Here is a 19,848-nt window from a genome sequence, read left to right on the forward strand (position 1 = left end):
ACCTTATACATGTGTAAGTGATCACGGCTGTTTAGGAAAAGTGTGGCGGAGAAGAACACAAGCCAGCTCACTGAGCTACGGAACACGGAGTGGGGCCAGAATAGCAACAGTAACTGTCTCCATAGATAAGTTCTTGGAAGTGGGAAAATCTGTAGAAAAGCTGTTGTGTGGTCTCAAACAGTGTTATGTTAAATTCAAAGAGTAAAACGAGATTATCATTTGCACGGTTCCGGCTCTAGTCCCTGGTCTTGGAATTAGGCCAGTTTTGGTCATCCTCCCTCGAGACCTCACAAGGGCTTTTCACCCTCACGGTGCACAGACTAGCTGGACTTCAGAGAACCGGAGCGATTGAAAACTCATTTATAGAAATAAACAACGGCAAACTTTCAGTTATAGGACATACTAGCCTGAATTGTAAATATCTAGATGCAGCCTTGCCTTGAGACACAATAATGATTGTAGTAAAAGTCATGGAAAAAATGCAAGATAACTTGCTTTATGGCTACTGATAAGAGAATAAAAACAATGTGTAATGGATGCAGTTTTTGAGCCACGCTTTGGGTCGTCAGTGAAAGTGAAGGAAAATGGCATTTCTCAAGAAAAGGCTGCTAGGTTGTTTTATAGGCCAATTTACCTAAATAGCACGGTATTGATTTTTAATTGTTTTAAGTTTACTTATTTGAGAAAGAGAGCACACGAGAGCGAGCAGGGGAGGGGCAGAAAGAAAGGGAGAGAGAGAGAGAGAGAGAGAGAAGCCCCAGCAGGCTCTGCACTGACCGTGCAGACATGGAACTCGAACTCATGAACCGTGAGAGCATGACCTGAGCCAAAATCAAGAGTCGGACGCCTAACTGACTGAGCCACCTAGGCGCCTCTAACTAGCATAGTATTTAAAAAACTAACACAAACTAAGTGCACAGGGCACATATTTCTGGACTGTTTTGGAGCCCATTACTCTTGTTCATTAGTTATTTTATGCCATGGAGAAACGCTCTATCCTAAAGTGCTTAATATGCCGATAAAAGGTTCCCGGTTTGAGGAAAAGCTTTTTTAGAGCTTCGTGTCCTTCTTCTTCTTCTTTTCCGATTCGTTTCCTCCTTCTCTTTCATCTTGGTACCTGTAGGGAAGGGAATATTCCTCGGCCTTCAGATCACAGACAACAAAGCACTACATGTATCTAACCAATCTAAAGACCGCTCTCCAGGTCCCTGCCGGTTTCCCACGGAACAGCAGAGGAGAAATCGGCAGGTCCTCGTGGGTTGGCCACGGTCTGAGCTTACTGGAGGCCTGTAGTTCTCCATAGTTCTGGGATGGGCTCTTCCACGCACAGGGCGGTGGGAGGGTGAGAGGAGAGGATTTGGAGGCGCTATGTAAACTAATGCAGCACACGAATGTGCATCACAAATCCATTTGAAGAGGGAACCGTCTGCTTCTTATCATCCCCTCCTGTTCTCTTTTCTCACTTCCCCTTCCTCTCCCCTCTTTCTGTCCTTCCCCACTCTGCCTTTTCGGCAGGGCGCAAGCTACAAGGCAGGAAGAACCGAGGGTCTGAGTTGTGAAAACAAAACAAAGTTTAAGAGTCAGTAAATACAAGCTACACCCAGATTACTGAGAAAAGTGAAATAAAAACCAGCTCAGAGCCAAATTCCGGGAAGATGCTGTATGTTGGACTGACTTCGCGTTTTCACATTTGTTGCCTTGAAGCTTTGGTCATTGGTCTTCCGGTTCCTAATACAAAAAAGTAAATGCTGACTCGTGTCATTGGCCTCAGATACCACCGGAAATGGCATCTTCTCCCCAGCCGCTGGCTCATAAGCATAGAAGCACCCAGGGGTGAACTTATCTGCCTTCCAGCCCAGGCTCTAGGCTCTCCAGCCTGGCCTTCTGATCTACAGCCGAGAAAGGAGCCCGTCTAGGGAAGAGATCTCGGATCAACTGAGAGGTACGTTTTCAAATCACCAGTTACTGTAATGAGTAAGTACTTTCCAGTTTTCCCATTTTATTTTAAGCATTAATTAGGATCCTCATTTCTTGGGCACTTACTGTAGAGAGGAATCACCGTCCTAACCCCCTTCACCCTACCCCCACTTAACTGGACAGCCCTGAAGAGACAACTGTTATTTTGTAATAAGAAAGATTTATGATCGATACAATACCCTATCTCTAAAAACGTACAGTAAAAAGAGACAGCCAGTTGTGAACAGGAGAAAGGATGTGAAGCATCGGCTGTCTGTGCAATCTTGTATGTTGTGGTTGACCACAAAGGCTTGGCATCAGTTTTGACTCCCAGCTCTGCTTTTTATAAAATAGACGACCTTGGGCAGACGACTTCATCTTCCAAACTTAATTTTTGAATGTGTAAAATGGAGAAAAATAAAATACCAATGTCACAGATAACCAGGTAAAACACTTAGTATACTGGTGGAGTGGACACCAAATGTTACTGAATAACAAGTGAAATTAGCATTTCCCAGTAATAAATTAAGTCCTTCATTTGACTGGAAAGCTTTCTTAACGACCAACATCCCAACCCTTGAACATGCAGACGTGGCTCGAGAATAACAACAACGAACATGTGCAAAGTTTACAGAGCATTGCATCTGATTTCCACAGTTAACCCTGGTGAGTGCAGAGCCGTTGACATGATTTTGTCACTGAGGGATAGAGAAGCCGAAAGCCTGGCTGAACCTGGCAGCAGGAAGGGAAGCTCACGGGTCCAAACTCGGAGCTGAAGGGAGGAAAACAGGACTTGAAAAAAGCCAGTGTCAGAGTGAGTTCGCCCGTTCCATTCTCCAGGCGAGCTTCTCTCCTTTTGGACCTTGTCTCTCTTCTGGTTCCAAGCCCTGCAGCTTAAAACTGGCAAAGTCCTTGGTCCCACTGCTACCAACACACGGAGCGGTGGGAACGCAGGTCTTCCAGATCCGTCTATAGCATAGTGTAGCTAGGGAGCAAGGCAGACAAGAGACTGACTCTTAGAATCCCATTTAATTCAACACTTTTTTTTCCCATAGAAACATATTGCACTTAGTAATCAGACACCACATTGTTAATCATAACAGCAATAATAAAAGAATATCCAACTTAAAAGCTCTTTCTAGGGCCCCGGGGTGGCTCAGTCGGTTAACCATCTAATTCTTGCTTTCAGCTCAGGTCATGATCTCATGGTTTGTAAGATCGAGCGCCGCATTGGGAGCCTGCTTGGGATTCTCTCTCTCTCTCTCTCTCTCTCTCTCTCTCTCTCTCTCTGCCCCTTCTTCACTTGGTCTCTATCTCTCTCTCAAAGGACAAAAAAAAATTAAAAGCTCTTTCCTGTGATCTCCTTAGAGGAGCACTGGAGGCCACTTCTCCCATCTGAATGCTGAAAACACAGGAGATGAAGTGAGCTCAGAGGTGGGAAACCCCAGCCTGCTGACTCAGCCTAACGTTCACATCACTGCTGAAAATGGCTGTTGTCGCCATTCCTGGAGACAGAACTTTCAGAATCCAAGCTGTTCATCTGTTGAAAGCAACTTAGTCGTTACTGGCTCCCCATCACCCTTCCTTTCCAACCATGGGAAATTTTTACTCAAATACTGGTTAGAATCTGGAGTAGTCAGCATAAGTATAAAGAATTTCTAAGTACAAACAGAGCTTAGCACAGCACTGGGTTTTCCACTGACCCGTTAGGAGGAGGAATTAACTATCAGTGAATGAAAGCTGAACTGAGTTAACTTCATCCCTGCTGTTTCCTCATGGAGAAATTTAAAGCTGTGTACAAAACATTGCTTTGATTTTTCAACAGAGAATAATAAGGAAAACGGTATGCAAATATTATTTTTCTAGATAAGACTATTTTTTCCTCTTAATTTCAACAAATATTTATAGCTGGGGTTAAAAGCTCAGGTTTTGGAGCCGTAATTCCTCTTAAAGAAACAAAACAATATCTTTGGCTTATCTAATCAATCAGAAGATTCATTGGCAATGACAGACTAGTTATGCCTTTTCCTAGCTGCACCATCTTGGGTGATTTACATAACCTCTCCAAGCCTCAGTTTCCTTATTCATAGAGTGAAGATAATAATAGTCCTTACCTCATGAGTGGGCCTGGCAGGCAGTAACTGCTCAATGAATGCTAACCATTATGCAGAGGGGTAGAACGGTGGGGTGAGACCCACCCTCCAGGACTAGGATATACTGGGGTAGTTAATTATAGTACAAAATAGAACCAAGGACTAAGTCAGGGCATCTATCAGAAGGAGGAGGGACTTTCCTGTCTGGGGAAAAAGGGAGGCTTTCAGACAGAACTTCATTTGAAACTGGATCTTAAGGCAGAAACAGAATTTCAGTAGAAGGGGTGCCTGGGGGGCTCAGTGGTTTAAGATTCTGACTTCGGCTCAGGTCATGACCTCAAGGTTCCTGGGTTCGAGCCCCACATAGGGCTCTGTGCTGACAGTTCAGAGCCTGGAGCCTGCTTTGTATCCTATGTCTCCCTCACTCTCTCTCTCTGCCCCTCCCCCTCTTGTGCTCTCTCTTTCGCTCAAAAATAAATAATAATAAACATTAAAAAATAAAAAAAAAAAGAATTTCAATAGAGGAGGGGGTTAGGGAGCACTGATGCTGAGCCACAGAGCAAACACGAAGAGGTGAGAAAAAGCTCAGAGTATACACAGGCTCTAAAATTCATCCACAGGCATTGGGGAGCGGCACAGAAGGAAGGATCCTATCTTGGGTTAAAAAACAAAGTTTATAAATACAACATGTTGGGCTTATGCTAGCATATCAAATGAAAGTGAAGATACAAAATTCAAAAGCCTAGATGATCACATTTTATGTGAGAACACGGAAACTAAAAACCATGCCATTTTAGAAGTCTTCAAAAGTAAAAAGACACACTTTCTTTACTTCTTATGTTTATTCATTTTTGAGGAGAGAGAGAGAGGGAGGGAGGGAGGGAGGAAGGGGCAGAGAGAGAGGGGGGACAGAGGATCTGAAGGGCAGACAGCAGTGAGCCAGATGTGGGGCTCGAACTCACGAACAATGAGATCATGGCCTGAGATGAAGTTGGACGCTCAACCGACTGAGCCACCCAGGCGCCCCAAAGACACACTTTCTTAAGAATTAAGAATAATTTACGGACAGTACAAGAGGTAATCATAAAATCTAAAACAGAGGTGAACTCGATCGCTGTGCTCAGCTTCCCAAAATATATTGCAACACCCTTCTCCCTAAAGCATATCCTCAAGAATCCCATCTTATTTTTTAATGCCAGGAAATAATTGAACGGTTCTCCATCCAGGCTCTCATTCAAGGATTTTGAGGTTTCAGGAAGAGTGGAGACAGCCATATTCAGAGGCAGAGGTGATTTCCACCTGGTATCCCCAACCAATGTGGCAAGCCTCAATGATACATCAGCTCTCTGAAAATGCACAGCAAGAATATGCTGCCTCATTCCCACAAAGGATCTGATATTTACCTTTAGGAAGATTGTCCAAAGGTCACAAGAGAATTATCTTAGGAATTCAGCCATGGTTTGATGGTAGGATAAATTGGCGTCTAGAGAATTTCAAAGTGATAAGAGGCCCACACAGAAGGTTACTCGTTGCCCCCTCCCCTTCCCCACCCGCTGGGAACTTCATTCCACTCACCTGAATGCGTCTGGACCTCAGGAGACAAGTTTGGGCTGGCTTAATTTATTGAGCACTTAAAAACGCGGTGGACCTCACGCTAGTGACTTCGTTCATTTAACCCTCACTTCTAAAGAGATTCGTGGTATTATTCTCGTTTCGCTGATGAGGGTTCTGGAGTGCAAAAAAATGACTTAAACGGCCCTGGGTCTCAGAGGCTCGTAAGCGGTGGAACCGGATATAAACCCGGGGAGCTGATTCCGAGCCCCCCTCTGAGCCACTGGGCTTTGCCGCAATTCAGGAGGCATCTGCATACAAATGGTGATTGATAAGGAGACTTGGATAATTTGTTTCCATCCGAAGTGGGACTTTTTCTGGTGGGGGGAAGGGTGCTGTGAATAGTTGCGCTGGAAAAACAGGGGGCAAACCTGAACAGTTTGGGGCAAACAGAAATGAGAGAGTGGAGGGATTTATTTACCCAGGGAAAGAGTGTTGAAGAAAAGAAGAAAGGAGCCCATTAGTAGGTCTTGAGAAAGACCAACAGTAGAGGAGTTGCCCGAGAAAGAGAAACTCACACCGGATCCTGGGGGAGGTGAGCCGGGATACTGGAGTGTCAGCCTGGGGCATTTTCCTCAGGGAGTCACCTGGGACGCCCCCAAGACCCCAGGAGCTGGGAATGCTTTGGGTGATAAGGCCCACGAGGTGGCCTTTAACAGGAGCGGCCGGGAAATCACTGGTGATTTACTGACCAACATTTCTTGGGTTTGGTGGAGTTGGAAGCCAAATGAAAGTAACAGGAGTGAGTGGGAGGTGAGGCCCCAGCCACAGCCCGTGCAAATAACCCGTTTCCAAAGTGGCCTTGGAGGGGAAGCAAAAGATAGGACTGTCCTGGAGGTGGAGTCAAAGAAGTTTCCTTTCTTTTTGAAAGCAAGAAACCAGAATGCGTTTAGTGCTTAAGGGAAGGAACCAGCCACAGGAGAGGGAAGAAAAAGTAGAATGCGTAATTACCCCCTCTCCAGGGGACAGCGTGGAGCAAAGTTCCTGAGCCGCCAGAGCTGAGGAATTACCTTTACACCTGAGCAGGTACAGCTGTGCCTTTGCGGGAGGAAGGGGGCACCGTGGGCTGGAGGGCTTGATGCAGGGGGACGGGAGCGAGGTGCCGTCTGCGGGCTCGGGTTTTCTCTGCCGTCCCAGCGGGGAGGGGTTGTTGTGGTTGAGAGGTGCCTAGTGCGCGCCAGGCGCTGTACTAGGCCCTTGACAGACAGTGACGTGATCTCTTTTCGTCTTCACGGCGGATCGGTGATCGGTAGGCGATCTACCTCACTTTACCTCCAGAGGAGACGGTGGCTCAGAACGGTAGGCAGTCAGCCCAAGCGCACACGGCTGCTTGGGGCCAGAGTCCACGCCTGACTTGAGTGTCTCCAGGGAAGGGAAAGCCGGCTGCCTGTCTTTCCGTTATCTTTCGGTCTCAGGGTAATAAGAGGTAGGAAGTTAGCGAATACAGTTTAAATACTGATTGGAGACCGGAATGTGGAAGTTTGTCATAGACTGTACATGATTGAAATAGTATGTTTGTTTATAGGGATTGCTTTGATATTTTTACCCTAGGAGATCCTTTTGTAAAACAGGAGTTGTTTCTTTTTCTTTTCTTTTTTTTATGGGGCTATTGAATAAAAGCTCCATAGTTTGTTTCGTTTTTATAGAAGTCACCTGCATATCAGGTATTATGAAGCCACCCTTCATTTGTAAAGGATGCGACCTGCATTTCTTTCTAAAATCCATAAGAAAATTTTATATTAGACTGTTCCCACAGGGAAAATACGCTGCCTGGCAGGTTTTTACACTTGGCCATTTTTACACTCTAAAAGTGTGTGAAATTCTTCTGTGGATACTTTATTGCAAAAGAATCCCAAATTTAAGATTGTGGCCCCACGGGGATGGTGCTGATACACCTTGATTATGTCCGTGGTGAGTCCTGCCTCCACCAGGAAAACCTGCAGCCCACTTCGTTGCCTTCCTTCCTTCTTCCTTCCTTCCTTTCACCATTCACCTTTATTTATTTTTGAGAGACAGAGTGTGAGCGGGGGAGAGGCAAAGAGAGAGGGAGACACAGAATCAGCCCCCAGGCTCCAAGCTGTCAGCACAGAGCCCAACGCGGGGCCCAAACTCACGGACCCCGAGATCATGACCTGAGCTGAAGTCGGACACTTAACCGACTGAGCCACCCAGCGCTCCACGTGGAGCCCACTTTGAAGATCACTATTCTAGGTTTCAGTTTTCCATTTCCATCACTTGTGTTTGAGATTTTAGATGTGGTGCCTAAGGATTCATTCCCTGAATAGCCAAGTAAGAAATATGGGCCATATAGGGATGGGGTAGAGGAACCTTGACAGTAGTTGGGAGATGTGAGTCACTTTGCAGAATGACAACTGTCACAGCCCCCAGATAGACACAGGTGATCTCCAATTTGTACTGAATTAATTAATGGGCTGCAGAGCTGAGGCCTATTTTAGAGGGGAAGTTACCTGGAGTGGGGGATTAGAATCCCAACTTTCTAGGGGCTCATATTTGCAAAGAATTTGCGTTCTTTACCATAGTAAATTATTTACCGTAATATTTCACAGTATTTTATGTATTTTTTTAAAAATTTGCTCTCAGGGGCGCCTGGGTGTCTCAGTCAGCTTCGGCTCAGGTCATGATCTCACGGTTTGTGGGTTCAAGCCCCTCATCAGGCTCTGTGCTGACAGTTTAGAGCCTGGAGCCTGCTTCGAATTCTGTGTCTCCCTCTCTCTCTCTGCTCCTCCCCTGCTCATGGTCTCTCTCTCCTTCAAAAATAAATAACTAACTAACTAACTAACTAACTAAATAAATAAATAAAATTTGCTCTCAGAACCACTTTTAAACATAGTAGGCCGGCATTATTTTCCCCTTTTTTGTGTTATATGGAAAAGAGTGTGTGTTAACGGATCAAAAGAGCAGTCTCTTGAGAATCAGCAATCCTCAGGCCGTTCATTAAGCTTTCCCAAAGAGAAGTTTGAATTGTTTGTTTTTCTTCTTAGAAAACTTACTGTGACACGTAATTTAATTTTTGACAAGTTTAAATCCTGCTTAGAAAATTCAGCAAATGCCAAGACACAGCGGTAAATTCGTGAAAAATAATCATCTTATTTGTACTATCTGTTCCGTTTAAATAGATGTAAGGGGATCTTGGAAAGTTCCACACATTGATTTGATTACGAAAAATGCAGGTAGAAGAAAATGAACTATTTATATTCCCAACATAATGTTGCATTAAGATGGTTAGTCTTATGCAAGAAATTTTTTAACTAGTTGCAAGTACTTCCTATAACTAATCAAAACAACATCCTAATTGTTAGTGTTTACCTCTGATTTAAGGCTTCTCTGCAGGGCCTCTAGAGCAACTGACCTATATCTGTGTCTGTCTTCCTGTAACTAAAGATCAATAAGAAAAGAAATTAACCTAATTTCTACAACACGTTGATGAATGAAAAACAAATGTTATGTGTTTGGCTCGTGATAGTTATACAAGCAATAGTCAGTGATTTATAAGTGATGGTGCTTATGAAGGTATTAAAAAATTAATTACCCCCAAACAGAAATCTAAGCAAAATACTTGAAAGTAATTTATTGTAGTAGTAGCCATTATTAATGCATATTTCTGTAAGAGTGTTAGTCAACGTCCAAATAGAAAGCATGGAACTAGGGGCGCCTGCGTGGCTTAGTCAGTTAAGCGTCCGACTTCGGCTCAGGTCATGATCTCACGGTTTGTGAGTTGGAGCCCCGCGTCAGGCTCTGTGCTGACAGCTCGGAGCCTGGAGCCTGCTTCAGATTCTGTGTCCCCTCTCTCTGACCCTCCCCCGCTCATTCTCTCTCTCACTCTCTCCCTCTCTGTCTCAAAAATAAATAAACATTCAAAAAATTTTAAAAAAGAAAGCATGGCACTAACTTATGATTTGAGGAATCATCATCAAACTCTTTAAAAAAAAAAAGTTTTAATTCGACGTTGGAATCACACCTTGCAATGATCACCCAAATACCTCCTCTCCCCCTCCTGACTCTTCCATCTGGCTTTGGCGCTTCATTTACATACATCCACTGTAGCCTCTGGCACCTTCTACAATACTTGCCTTTCTGAGTCCGTTTCCTTTCCGCTCCTCTTGAGAGAAGAGACCGCCTTTTTATACCTAGTCCTTCCATCTAGCACAATAGCTGGTTCTCAGTGACCTTTACTGAATGAATGAATGAGTGAATGAATCTATCTATAAAACAGCTACCAAAACTAATAAGGGAGTTGAGCACATTTGAAGCACATTTTTAGCCTAGGCCAAAAAGCCCCAAAATCTGTTTTCAGCTCTCTTTTTTGTTTCATTTTTTTTATAAATAAAAACTTTGAAATTGGAACGTACCAGCCTTTTTTTTTTTTTTTTTTTTTTTTAGAACAGAGAAGATTTAACTCTCAATTTTTCTTCCTTCACTACCTCCACCCCCCAGAAGTCACTTTTGTTTTTGTTAGGTTTTGTTTTTAATGCTTGGTATCTTAGTTTAAATGATTCTTTCCCAGGGCGAGAATCCGAAGGGTGTCTGATTTGCTACTCCTGTTACAGGGGTGGTGCTCTTGATCAAGAATTTCATGAATTTCCTTTCAGTTTAGCTTCTGACTGGAGTGCTCTTTCCCAGTCATTTTCTCCCCCCTTCTTTTCCACAGTCTGATCTGCTCACAGGCTCCATTTGCAGAAGGATGATGAGAAATTCCCAGGGAGACGTTTTGCCCAGTGTTGACGATGAACCCTTGTAGCTGCATTTGGGTGGGTTAAGTTCACTGGTGGGGACAAAGGGCAGCCAGAATTCCTCAAACACTGTGAGAGGCCTGGGAGTCTGCAGAATTTTGTTTTGGTTGTTCTGAAATCCAGGTCACTTAAATTTTTGCGTGTCTTTTGGTTGAGGTCAAGGGATGGGATGAAATATGTATACTCTCACTCACAGCCCCCCAGTCCCTGAATACACATAAACCACCTTTCTCTGGGCTCGCAGAGGAAATAGTTGCCTGCCTTTGCATAAAGACCTACCAAGGCACTCTTCTCTCCTGTCTTCAATATCTCCAGGACATGGGCCAAGATCTTGTATTCGCACCAGTCCGCAGGGCATTCTGTTGTAAAGGATGCAGGGCATTCTGTTGTAAAGGATGTCTCCTACCGAGAGGCCAGAGACTGACTTTGGCGTTCATGGCTTTAAATTTTAGCTCCATCAGATCACATAGGAATATCCTTCCCTGTAAAACGGAACTAATAAAAATTATCTCATAAATGGGATTACATTTGTAAAGCTACTGGCATCCAGTAGCCACTCAACAAACACAGATTTTTGCTTTTCTTCAAAATCTTTCACTTAGGTCATATCATTTGCTCTTCACAGAACCCTGCTGGGCAAACGGCACATGTTCTGTAAGCACCCCCACCCTTTTCATAGATGATTAACCTGGTGTTTTGAAACTTGCTCAGTAATAATAATAACCACGAACTCTTATCCATGCTTGCTACTTGTCGGGCATTGTTCTAACCATTTTACATTTAGTCCTCACAAGTCTATGAAGTGAGCGCTAAAAGTCCCATTTCACAGATGAGGACCATTAAGGCAGTGAAAGGCTACGTCATTGCCCAAGGACAAAGAGCTGGCGAATAGAATAGTTGAGATTCAAACCCAAGTAGTGTTGCTCGGAAAGAAGTGCTCTTCACCAGTATACGTCAGTGCCCCTCTTTCCCACGGTTTTTAACTAGTAGATTGGATTCCCATCTGTGAGTCCCAAGTCTAGAGCACACTTCAGACTCAGAGGAGGAATGCATTAGGTCCAGTAAACAAAATACCCTCCTGGAGACAGCACCAGGTTATCCGATCTGCCAGCCGGGACTAGGCACACAGTAGGACCAGAGAGCCAGCCCAGGGAAGGTGCACACAGCCGAGCAGCTTGAGAAGCTGAGACCCCCCGGAGGAGATTTCCCTCTTCACTTTGCCCTTTAGAGACTGGGGTCTAGGGCAAAGGAGGACTATTTGTTCACAGAGACCCTGAAGGTCCACAGCACCTGTTCATTCAATGGTACTTAGCGCTCTTTGTATTGTACTTAGCCATGAATATTTCTGAAGGGCTCCTGAAGGGCTCCTGAAGGGCGTGACCAGGTTTTACTCATTCACTACTCTCCATGTGGAGCCCATAGTAGGTACTTAACAAGTGTAAGCTGGATGAATAAATGGTTGCAAACCAAGGAACATCCCTGAGCCCCAAAGGGATTTGGGGTTTGCTTTATGTTTTATTTTGTTGCACCGCAATGAACTACATCTCATTTTTAAGCTTTTTTTTCTGATAGCGAAAACATTTAAATGAAGATTCTTTGGGGACAAATAAGCCAATATTTTCAACTCTTCTCTTAGGGCAACTCTTTTATATTCTACCCATTTTCATGTTTTTATGTTTGTACATTACCCATTTAAAACCACAAATAGTATGACTTTTAGAAACTGAATGTGTGATTTAATAATAGCCATCCACCCCCACCTATTAAAATGTTTCCTAATGCATAAAAGCCTACAAATATCAAGCCACAATGGATTTTATTGACTTCTGTGTAAGTGTATGAAGTGGATGCCATGTTCCTCTCCATCTGAGATTTGTTGGTAATATTGGACTGTGTTTCTCCCTTGTAATCATTAATGGGCATGGTTGTAAATGGCAGCTTTAAAATAAACGTAAACTGGGGCGCCTGGGTGGCTCAGTCGGTTAAGCGTCCGACTTCGGCTCAGGTCACGATCTCGCGGTCCACGGGTTCGAGCCCCGCGTCGGGCTCTGGGCTGATGGCTCGGAGCCTGGAGCCTGCTTCTGATTCTGTGTTTCCCTCTCTCTCTGCCCCTCCCCCGTTCATGCTGTGTCTCTCTCTGTCTGAAAAATAAATAAACGTTAAAAAAAAAATAAACGTAAACTGAAGTTTTGAAGATGAGTTTCACAACTCTTAACATTTTATTCAATGTGCTGAGGAGGAAAAACTTTTCTTCTACCCTCTTAGGTTCAGTATCTGGGGCCCTGTGAATTAAACAGAGACAGGTTAAAAGGAGAAAAAGCACACCATTTTTGTTAATATTTATGTGCGCAAGAGTTCACCAAAAAGAAATGAAACTCAAAGAAGCAGATTCGGGGGCTTACATATTATTTTAACAAAGGCAAAGGGGCTTGGGCTTCATGGGATGATGAATTGTGGGGAAGAACTCAGAAATATATAGGGGGACTAATGGAAAATCAGGGCTATTTTAGTAAAGTCTCTTTTTTTTTTTTTAATTTTTTTAACGTTTATTTATTTTTGAGACAGAGAGAGGCAGAGCATGAACGGGGGAGGGGCAGAGAGAGAGGGAGACACAGAATTGGAAGCAGGCTCCAGGCTCTGAGCCATCAGCCCAGAGCCCGATGCGGGGCTCGAACTCACGGACCGCGAGATCGTGACCTGAGCCGAAGTCGGACGCTCAACCGACTGAGCCACCCAGGCGCCCCAGTAAAGTCTCTTTATGCAAACTCATCTTGGTGTTGACAACTCCCTGTCTTCTTCCTTGACTCTTCTCTCCCTGGTGGGGGAAGGATCACCTGCGCCAAAGGGAAATGTGTACACTGCTTTTAAGCAAATAAGGGAAGTTCTGAGAACACTTCCTATGTCTGTTGATTCTTAGTTGCTTTCAGCTCAAAATAATCCTTACACCAAAATGGCATCTTTGGGGATGGTGTATTCTGATCTGCTTCCTATGGAAAGTAAAGAATATTACAGCTGAAACGTGTGAATTATTTCCAATGTTCCTGCCTTTTTCACAAGTCCTCTTCGCAAAACAAAAACGAAAACAAAAAAACCACACACACACACACACACACACACACACACACAAATCCAGCAGCTTCCTTGTTAAGGAAATCTGTTTTCATATGTTTTCTGACCTGGCACCTGTACTTTTCTGTTGTTTGTGGCATTTCCGTGAGTTCTTTTTAAATTATTAAAAGTAAGGTACCATTATATAAAGTCTATTTACAAAAAAGGGGAGAAGGCAAGTCATCCATAGCCCGACCTTTTCTATTACGAACTACGCTTTTGCATATTTTCTTTCAGTGTTACCTACGTGCTATAGTTGGAGTGACGCAGGGCATGGAACATATCACCACAGGCTCTGTGCTGTTGCTCGCTCACGATGCTCATTGCTGAGCAGCTGCAGGGTTGACCTCAGCACTCTTCAGTCCTCAGACACCTGAGCTGCCTGCCCAGGGGCAGTCTGACTTCTAGCCAGGGGAGGAGGGCCTGTGGGGTTGGCCGCTTCTGGCCCGGTAGAACTTGGGCCTCCAAGAGCCGCTGCAGAGGCTCACAGGTTAAGGTGAAGCCTGGCCGATGGGCTTATGGCTCCGGGCTCCCTTCTTGCTCTCTTCCCACTTCCCTCCATCCCCTTGCCTGAGTCTTGCCACACAAGGGCCAGCCCAGGGTGGGTCCCTCCCAGCCACTCTCTCCTTCTGTCCTAGCAACCTGAAGGCCTCCCGCGTGGAGAGGAAAGACCTAGGCGGCGCACCATGGCCCTCACGGCCCACCTGATGGCCGCCGACGTGCAGCAGCTGCTCCACAACAAGTTCGTGGTCATCCTGGGAGACTCTGTCCAAAGGGCCGTGTACAAGGACCTGGTGCTCCTGCTGCAGAAGGACCTCCTGCTCACTCCCACCCAGCTCAAGGCCAAGGGGGAGGAGAGCTTTGAACGGGACAAGCTGGTGGACGGAGGCCAGCGGGGCCCCATGCACAACGGCACCCAGTACCGGGAGGTCCGCCAGTTCTGCTCCGACCACCACCTGGTGCGCTTCTACTTCCTGACGCGCGTGTACTCCAGCTACCTCGAGGCCATCCTGCAAGAGCTGCAGTCCAGCCAGCACGGGCCCCCGGACGTGATCATCATGAACTCCTGCCTCTGGGACCTCTCCAGGTACGGTCCGGACTCCTGGAAGAGCTACCTGCAGAACCTGGAGAGCCTGTTCGAGCGCCTGGGCCAGGTTCTGCCCGAGTCGTGCCTCCTGGTGTGGAACACAGCCATGCCCGTGGGCAAGAAGATCACCGCGGGCTTCCTCCCGACGGAGCACCAGCCTGAGGATTCCTCCCTGAGAGACAGAGTCATCGCGGCCAACTTCCACAGCTCTGTGGAAGCGAAGAAACACGGCTTCGATGTGCTGGACTTGCACTTCCACTTCCGCCACGCGGGGCGCCACCTGCAGCGGGACGGAGTGCACTGGGATGAGCTCGCGCACCGCCACCTCTCCCAGCTGCTGCTGGCCCACGTGGCCGACGCCTGGGGCGTGGATCTGCCCCGGCCGTACCCGGTGGGCCCCGGGATCCGGGATGGCCCCGCGAGGACCGGACCCGGCCGGGGAGTTGAGCGGCAGCCCCGGGCCAGCCCAGATCAACCGTCCATGCCTCCTGCCGGGTACCGCCCCCTGCTCCCACTTCCCCATCTACCCCCGCCCCCGCCTCCCCTCCTGCCCTTGCCCCCACATCCTCGCCCTTTTCCCTTTCACCCTGTGATGACCAGATTCCTGTTCTGTCCCCGAGATCACTTCTTTGCCTCAGACCATCCTTTCCAGTCCGATCAGTTCTCCTCAAACCATTTCCATTCAGATGTCCCCTCACCTACCCAGACAGGATTTTCCTTTGAAGATGATCCCCAGCCACCCAGGCCCCCTTGCCCCACACCCTACCTGCAGCGAGCCCCTGTGGTTCATAGGGGGTTTCCCCGGAATGTACGTCATGGCCCCTATGTGCCCTGGGGTTGGCAGCCCAGATCTTCCAAGAGAGGGGCCCCATCCCACCCACAGCCAAGGCCTCAATAAACTGACTTGGGGGCCTTACTCCTCATGGTGGACATGGACTGGGCAGATCATCTGACTCTCCTGAAACAGCCTGACCTTGTTAACAGAAGCCTTTGGTCCCTGCTTGGACTTCTTTTTGGTCATTGCTGTTACTAATAATGGCCTAGAAGAGCCCTTCAACCATTTTTGTTGGCTGTGGCCTTTTCCTCCAATCGCTGGCGGTGACCAAGCGTTATTCCTGCCTCTCCACTCCCTGTCCTCTTTGTCTTTTTGTAAACCTAAAATTGAAATAAAGAAGTAGTTTCACAAAAGTAGTTGTAGATTTTGCGTGTGTCTGTATGTAATGGTGCCTCCCCTTTCCATTAAATAATTAGCTTAAAAAGCAAGGACGGTATCTGTTGACTTGAGTGTTTATGGCATCTACTTGACAAACTATTCAAAGTGGTATTTGTCTAAAATCATTCTGAGGCTTTCCATAAAATAGACCTGATTCCTTACGAATAAGCAGAAGAACTTTAATTTTTTGTGGTCTTTTCCAGAGATTCTCAAAGACTCATTGAATTTTAAAACTGGGAAGACTGGGGGCGCCTGGGTGGCTCAGTCGGTTAAGCGGCCGACCGGCTCAGGTCATGATCTCACAGTCCATGAGTTCGAGCCCTGTGTCGGGCTCTGTGCTGACAGCTCAGAGCCTGGAGCCTGTTTCAGATTCTGTCTCCCTCTCTCTGATCCTCCCCCGTTCATGCTCTGTCTCTCTCTGTCTCAAAAATAAATAAACGTTAAAAAAAATTCTTTTTAAATAAAAAATAAAACTGGGAAGACTGAATATATAATATTTAACGCAAACAAGGTAACTGCAGCTAAGCATGGTGAGTAAGTTGTTCTAGGTCACGCAAGAGCCCTCATCCACCAGTCTTTCCTACTTTATGGTATAACTTTCAAACCACAGGACTAATTTATACCAACTAATACCAAACCAAGAAGGACAGGTTACCAAACATGGTCCTTCTATGAAAATGATGGTGAAAACCCCTCATAGCTCCATAACTCCAGAAGTTTATTGGTCAGGTGTGCAATGAATTACATACGTACACTAGAGTGGATGGCATGCTTGTGACTTTATGATTTTTTGGACAGTCTTGAGTTCGTGACTTGAGAAAATTAGAAAAAAGTAAGTTGCATTCAATGGCAATGTCTATCGCCATCATAGAATAAAACTACCAGTGGGAAGGGAACACGCAGGACACGACTTGGACAGATGGCCATGGCCAGCTCTTCTCTGTTTTGTGGGAATGTTAACATCACCAAGACTTTATGTTCTAGGCCCTTTATCACCCTAGACTAGTGAAGTGTTAGCACTTAGATAAAATAGCCCAAACAGGTCATGACTAACATTGAATGATAGATTATTTCATTGGGTTGATTTGACTGGTTTATGAGCCCTCCCCTGGACCATTCCTGAACTTGACAAGTTCAAATGTCAGAAAATGTTATCCCACAAAAAATGAAATTTGTGAAATCACACACACACACACACACACACACACACACACAAAAATAGATGAGATCAGCTCTCTATAGAAGAAATACACAGCAGCTTTTAATCTACTAAAAAACCATGAAATTTGTGGGGAATAAGACCTTCGTCTTACTTACTTTGTGTCTTAAATCCCAGCGCACATGTATAGCACTTAGTAAGTACTGAATACTGTTTCTTAAATAAATTAGTGAATGAATACGGGGTGTATAAGTCTTCCTGGTGAAACTCACCCAAGTCTCTGACATCTAATCACCATAGCACATCTGAAGGAATATTGCCGAAACAAACACGATGATGACATTCCAGGACTCTAGAAAGGTGGAGTCTGCATGTCAGAATTTGCCGAACATACCAGCAAACTCAGGACAGAGAGTACCTGTCCAACCAATGTAAATGTGCTAATCCCAAGGAGGAGATTAATGCACCGGGCTGTAAGATTTGGTGAAATTAGCCATCGATACGAGTCAGTTGCCTTCTTCTGGCTTCACATTCCCCAAGCAAGACAAAGCAGTGCTTAGTGATTTGAGTAAGCTCACTCATTTAGTATTTATGTTTCCATGGATAAACAAATCAGTGGTGTGGTTTATATCTCTTAGGAGTCAGGCCAGTGTGTACTATTCCTCTTTAATCTGATCATACCTGACGAGGCAAGGGGAATGAGTTCTCACATATACATATATGTGAGAGGACCAGACATACACAGTGCCGAGGACCAGAGACCAGACACTGAATCAGTGATGAATCCACTATAATACGACATGGATTAAACTGCACCAAGCACTTAACGGTCCTGTTTCTCTCAGAGGAATAGGAGTGCAGGTAGACTCAAGCAGGGACAATCTTTTCCTGCCCGGGTGTATTAATTTCCTGGGGCTGCTGTAATGAAAACCACAAACTTGGCGACCTAAAACAACACATATTTATGCTTTTAACAGTTCAGGAGCTCAAAAGTCCAAGCAGAATTTACCCAGGGTCCCGTGCCATCCCACAGGATCAGGCCTCTGCCTACCCCTGCGATGTCATTTCTTTGCTGTTCACACTGAGCTTCCTTCTGTTCATGTTCGACATGCCAAGCTCTATCAGAAGTTGAGTCTTTGCCCTTGCTATTTCCTCTGCCTGGAATATTCCATATCCCCTGCCCCTGGTTTCTTTGGATATCTAACTCTTCATCCTTCCATCCACATTTTCCAAGTAACCTCCAAAGGCCTTTTAGAATCATGCCATCTAAAAGTACCGTTAGGATCTACCCCGGCACTCATTCTTTCCTTGAATTGCTTACCGCCCCCCCCCCCACCCCCCGCCAGCAGTGGCTTTGGTAGCTGGCTGTGTGTTGGCCGCTCCCATTAGAAAGTAAGCTCTGTTGAGTCTCGTTCACTATTGAATCACCAATGTCTAGTACCACAGTGCCTGGCAAGGAAGGTGTTCAAGTATGTTTACTTTAGATAAATGTTCAAGAACATTGTTAGTTCACATTGTGTACTCATGAGAATGCAACTTATATTAAAATTGAGCTGTATATGACCACTTCTCTTTAGAAAATGTCTGTAGAATTCTCCCTTTATCTAAGTCATTCTGGGTGGCTGGCACCCTTGAACTTCTTCACCCCCATGGGATTAGCCTGACAGCACCTTCAGTGCGAATTTCATACATAACGCCGAGCTTTCTTCTTTGCCTATTTTTACTTGCTACCTTGCTCCTTAAGTCAAGAAACCTAGCAATGCAATCAAGCCATTGTCTGGGAAGAAGAGCCTAAATTATTCAACGGTTATGAGAAAAATTATTGTTTCATTGTTAAGACTTAACAATGCAGGATCCATTCGGCCTAGTCTCCAGCCTCAAGAAATGACAGCGCTCGAAGCTTTTTATACTTGACTCTTGTCTTCTGGAAAAAGGAAAAAAAAAAAAAAAAAAGAGTAAAATCAATGATTAAATTAACATTATCCAAGCAGCCTATGGTTCTCACCTTATTCTAGAATCAGGTATACTGTTATATCAAAGGACAAACTTTCACAGCTATAACTATTTTTCCATAAGCACAATGCAAGGCCCAGCATTGGAAAGCAAATGGAATCTTATAGCCTTTCATAGGATGGGGATCAGCCCGCCCTCCCCTGGTCAGCCACAGAGCTCTTGTTTCCACACACCCCCGCCCCCGCCCTGCATTGCCTGTTACTTCCTCTGAGCTATTCGTGGCTGCAGCCCCATCTCTGACAGCTTTGTGTTCATGAATTCTGCAAAGGTAAGTTATTTGGATCATTAAGGCTCATATCTAAGGGATTTGCCATTATCTTAAACTATTAGATGCTTGTCTTTAAAACTCTAGGATCAGTATCTCATTCCTACCACTTTAAAAAAAGGCTTCTTGTCACTGCATCCTTAATTCATAGATACGGTTTTTCAAAAGACTTGACTTTACCCATTAAACTTTAAAGAAAGCTTTCCTAAAACATGTCTCTCTGAGCCATAATCTTTACATGAATGCTGTAGGGAAGGATACTTGTAAGGATTTGTTCTGTAATTGCCCCATGTGGAAATTCACAATGACTTTGAATGGATCAGAAGCTCTGAGAGGTTCTGCGTGAAATGAACTGGATTAAACATGTTCAACCTAGTGGTTTCCAGATGTATTCAACCGCATATGAAAATACCTTTTCATATGTATGATCTCCTAAAAACATGTTTTGGGAAATATTGTTCTAGAGAATGCCACGTAAAATCGGCAGTGTAAGTGCAAAGAAGGCTCGTTACTGACATTTTACACACGAAGTCCCTTTTCAATGGAGCATTATAATAATCTGGGCCAAGTATGAGATAATATTCATTAGGTA

General features: G+C 45.1%; 1 protein-coding gene across 2 annotated transcripts; it reads left to right on the forward strand.

Annotated features, from left to right (window-relative positions):
• Positions 1-1,390: 1,390 nt before the first annotated feature.
• On the forward strand, positions 1,391-18,987 carry PCED1B (PC-esterase domain containing 1B). Of its 2 annotated transcripts, none has more exons than XM_049625345.1 (2): positions 1,391-1,942; positions 14,158-18,987. In XM_049625345.1, the coding sequence occupies exon 2, from the start codon at positions 14,206-14,208 to the stop codon at positions 15,502-15,504; it is 1,299 nt and encodes a 432-aa protein (XP_049481302.1). In that variant the 5' UTR covers positions 1,391-1,942; positions 14,158-14,205; the 3' UTR covers positions 15,505-18,987. The 2 variants fall into 2 exon arrangements, with proteins under 2 accessions (XP_049481302.1, XP_049481300.1); XM_049625343.1 differs by lacking the exon at positions 1,391-1,942 and adding an exon at positions 5,861-6,686.
• Positions 18,988-19,848: the final 861 nt, after the last annotated feature.

The sequence above is a fragment of the Panthera uncia genome, chromosome B4, assembly GCF_023721935.1.
Source record: "Panthera uncia isolate 11264 chromosome B4, Puncia_PCG_1.0, whole genome shotgun sequence".
Classification (NCBI taxonomy): Eukaryota; Metazoa; Chordata; class Mammalia; order Carnivora; family Felidae; genus Panthera; species Panthera uncia.

Coding starts and splice junctions, on each gene's coding strand:
- PCED1B (XM_049625345.1), top strand. CDS start 14,206: ATGGCCCTCACGGCCCACCTGATGGCCGCCGACGTGCAGCAGCTGCTC.